Source organism: Adiantum capillus-veneris, chromosome 30 (genome assembly GCF_014529385.1).
Source record: "Adiantum capillus-veneris isolate H3 chromosome 30, ASM1452938v2, whole genome shotgun sequence".
NCBI lineage: Eukaryota > Viridiplantae > Streptophyta > Polypodiopsida > Polypodiales > Pteridaceae > Adiantum > Adiantum capillus-veneris.
Genome location: NC_140960.1, coordinates 26212124 through 26216594, shown reverse-complemented (window position 1 = coordinate 26216594; position 4471 = coordinate 26212124). Strand labels below are relative to the sequence as shown.

Genomic DNA, 4471 nt, shown 5'->3' with positions numbered 1-4471 from the left:
AGAGAGAGAGAGAGATATACGCAGAGATAGGCGGGTAGTCGGGCTTGTTTCATTCCATGATTGTGGTTACAATTATAGGGGTGTGTGCGTGGATATGAAAAGGTATTGGTGTCTCTTGGTTTCTCGGGACATGACAACTGTGATATTTTATTTTATTCCAACATCCCCCCTCAGCTGAATGCCGAGAGAAGATTTTATTGTGCATGAGAAGTGCCTAGATGAGCTGGAAAGTGATTTTTGTTTTTGTGATTGCTTTGCAATCAGTGCAAGAAGGAGAATTTTTTTTTTGGGTTTGTATCTTGGATTTGGTGTTATCCGAGATCAATCAAGAAGTTGTTGAAGGTGAAAATTTGATGTTGAGGTTTCATCTTCCATCGTGGCTTCAGATGCATCAAGCACTCGTGAGAAAGCTACGAGTGTTGTGGATGAAGATCTACATTTATTCCCCCCTTTCGTACACGACATGAACCAACGAAAATGATCAGTTGTTCTAGCCGCATACACCATCATTGAATGGATCTTCATGCTTGCGGGATTGAATCTTAACAGGACGACATGATGTTGAGCAATGATTGTGATAGCCACCGCAACAACATTTTCACTTGGGGACAACATGAAATGCATGAGCAACATCCATGTTGTAAGGGTGAGGCACCCTTCTAATGATTTCCATCAAGGTTGGATCAATTTCACCATCATCTGTAGGTTTTGCATCATCAACTTGTGTTTGGTACATGTAGGAGGAAGCAAATGCTATCTCTTCATCTCTGTCAGAGCAGGTTCATTTATCATAGGGTGATCCCCAAACAAAGTGCTGCCTTTGAGGTGTTCAGAGGTGGTCGTCTGCAGGTCAAAGCTTGTGTGTTCCTCTTCAAGAGAAGCCAGGAAGTTGATGATAACCTCGTCTTCTTCATCTGCATGGTGGCCACAGTATTCACAAGGCAAGGTGGCGAGCATGGCAGGGCTGGGTGCTGCAAAGGTAATTTCCGCAGCAAGGATGTCATTCTTGGCTGCGTCACTCCGGGTGGGTACTTCATCACCATCGACTGGATGTAAGATAGGTATTGCAGCAGCGTTTTCATCTGCTTCTTGGACAGGTACATCAGCATTTTCATCCACAGTAGGGGTAGGGACTTCATCTTCCTTTTCATATTCTTCATCAGCTGCAGGTTCATTGTCCGACAAGAGCTCGGCTTCACAGCATGTATTAGCTATTGATTGCGGCTGCACGTGCGTCTGCATGAAGTTTGGCAATAGCAGGTCCATCTGCACAGGGCTGTAGTGAAGCAAGGAATGTGTTGATGATGGAATTTTCATCGTCATCATCATGGGTTCCCTGGTATACAAAATGAATAGCTGCAGCATCATGACCATCAAAAAATTGGAGCTTCGTCATCTGCACGATATCCAGTGCAGGGACGGCATTTGTGTCTTCACCAAGGTTGACGTCGATGCCGATTGTTGTAGGGTTGGTGCCCCTTGTGATTTCCACAATGGCTTTATAGTTGGAGGCTGCACAGGCGGCATATGTGAAATTAGCCGCAGCAAGTGTTGTGGTAGTATTGTCGTCAACAAATGCTCGTTTTGCCTATTCAGTAGTATCGCAAGCAGCAGGTGAAGAATTCACAGGAGTGGCAGCAGATTGGGTTGCAGCAGCATTAACGACATTCTTGGCAACATCTGGCTTGGTGGTATCTGCAACAAGGTGCCCTTGGTGATGGATCTTGCATGACGTGCCATGTTCAAGTATGGTTAGCCACCACGACAAAAGATCAGGCTGCGTAGGAGCATGGCCATTGGCAGTAGCAGGCGCAAATTCGGTCGTGTGCATTACGACAAGCAGCAAGGTAGGGACGTTCTTGAGTTCAACATCATCCTCAAGGGCTGCAATGGGTTGTACAGGCAGGCTGATGGCGATGGGAAAAGGTGGAGACACTTGCATATTGGTGCGCATGCCCAGGGTATCCAGGCCGTCCCGACGATTGATACCATATTGACAGGATGGCCCAAGAGGGCGTCCACTATCAGAGACAGCGTGGTAAGGCTTTAGAGAAAGAGAGATTACATTACTGTGTGTGTGTGTTACACAGAGAAGGAGAGAGATTCAGATACAAAGAGAGAGAGAGAGATATACACAGAGATAGGCGGGTAGTCAAGGTTGTTTCATTCCATGATTGTGGTTACAGTTATAGGGGTGCATGCGTGAATATGAAAAGGTATTGGTGTCTCTTGGTTTCTCGAGACATGACAGCTGTGATATTTTATTTTATTCCAACATTGCCGAGGTGCCTTAGGTATAATGTAACTTTGCAAGCTTGTTTCCAATGTTGTCCTCATTGGCTGATGGTTTCATGAGATCATGCTTCCTGTCCTCATTCACTGACGGTTTCAAGCTTTGGATCCCAAGGCTTTGCTTTTATCATCACCGTCAGCTTCGGCATAAGCTGTGTGCATACCTGCGGGCTTTGCAGCTCTAATGTGATCTCTTTGTCCTCCTGATCTGCACTATTAACGTGTGTACAACCTTCATCTGCCTTCGCCATCGCCTTCACTATCGTGGATGTCAAGCTGAATGTCGTGATAATTAACTCCTGCTGAATATCTTCATGGGGATCTATCCTCGCTGCGCCAAAGCGACCCCAGGACATGCGCACCCGCTTGGCGCGAGAGCGCCTTAGTAGACGCAGTGCCAGTGGAGACTTTACTAAATCATTAATGTCTTCATGACACATAATTAAGTTGCTACGGAGAGTTAGAGATAGCGGCATGATTGTGCAGAAGACGGGCAATGGTGAGGTGCTCCTGGGGAGTGAGGCGCGTGTGGAGGCAGGGCATGGGGAAGAGCACATACACGTGGACAGCGCCAACCACGGCATCCGCGTCGGTGCCTAGCCCAGAGGCGCACTCGTGCAGGCGCGGTGTAGCTGGATTACCTGCAGCCGTGTGGAAGGGAAAGGAGAAGCCGGGATAATGGGCGACGAAATGGCCGGACGAAAACTCGAGCAAAAGCTCGCCCACCTTCATGCAGTCCGCCGACGGTGCCGACGAGGCCCCATTATTATATTCTTCCGGAGAGGCCGGCACCTCCACCTCCACCACCCTACGCCCACCAGCCACATCCACCACTGTTATGTAGTTATGCCGTTGATTCGATATTGCACTGCAGGATGATTTTCCCACCTTAGCACTATTTTGTCTCTTTCCATTGCACAAGGAGCTTTGGACGTGTTTCTAGATAGCAAGTTAGAGTACACGCTCAATAATTCCTAGTTACAAGTAGGAGTTTTCACATTTAATCTAGCAAGTAAGCTAGCAATTTTCTCATTCATCTAGAAAATCACAAACTTCTATATAGTACCTTGCTCTTAGACGTTCTGATCTAGTAAGTTCATCTAGTAAATCATAAACTCCTATATAGAAGCCTTCTCTTGGACGTCTTTATCTAGTAAGTTCATCTAGTAAGTCATGAACTTCTACATAGTAGCTAGCTCTTTGGCATCCTCATCTGGTAGTTTAGAAACTCCTAGATAGCAAAGGGTGTTTCATTTGGTACTTTTTCACTTACTATGGATCAAGTAATTGACTCTTATTGTAGTAAGTTTGTCTACCCCTAATTTCATTTTAGTTATTGACAAATATCATGGTCACTTGCTTGATCATCAACTAAGTTTCTTGATTGATATATTATTTTTCCAATATAAATTAAAAAACAAAATAAAGTCTCACAGTTATAGACAAATCTATAAAAGGGAAGGGATCAAAACATTTTATATCTCACACACTCTATCATTGATTTGCAAGTACCACCACTGCACACACTGTCCTTAGAGAGGAAAAGATATTACAAGATGATGGAGATTATTGTAATTGTTTTGAACAATTTCTGTTATATTCCTCCAAATAATATCAATGATACAATCCTAAACACAAACTATATCACAATCTATAGGAATAAAGCATCCAATTCAAATGTAAATTGGATACCCTAGAAGTACAGTCCATGTTGTGTTGATTACTCAAAAGTCTCATTAACTTCTCAAAATATGTCCATAAGCAAGCATCAAGTTATAACTTTATTAAATCAAAATACTTACATCTTCCATATTATGTTGGAATACAAGGTCAAAATATTAACGTGGAGGTGTATTTAAAACCTAGATTTCTTCAAAGTTTTCAACAAGCTTAGTTGATCTTCTTTTGTGGTACAAAGTAGAACAATCGGGTAAGAGTTTTGAATGAGTCAAAGCTCTCAAACATGGTTGTTGAGAGAATGTTTGTTTATCTAGAAATAGATATCACCATTTACTTGAGTAAATGGTAACCATTTGGTAAGAGTTTCTAATGAGTCAAATCTCTCAAACCATAGTTATCGAGAGTAAATTTGTTTATCTAGAAATAGATATAAGTGTTACCATTTACTTGAGTATATTTAATGTAAGTAAAGTTCATCCAGATAAGTGAGAAATTTTAA

The 4471-nt window shown here is 43.1% G+C and overlaps 1 protein-coding gene and 1 pseudogene across 1 annotated transcript; both read right to left on the bottom strand.

The window, feature by feature from the left end:
- Nucleotides 1–311: 311 nt before the first annotated feature.
- On the bottom strand, nucleotides 312–1954 carry LOC147417704 (uncharacterized; annotated as a pseudogene).
- A 418-nt stretch (nucleotides 1955–2372) lies between these two features.
- LOC147417703 (uncharacterized) lies at nucleotides 2373–4103 on the bottom strand. The gene is given in 3 exon segments (XM_086507037.1): nucleotides 2373–2735; nucleotides 2737–3231; nucleotides 4095–4103. Coding segments are annotated over 3 exon segments (867 nt in total).
- Between the last annotated feature and the right edge of the window lie 368 nt (nucleotides 4104–4471).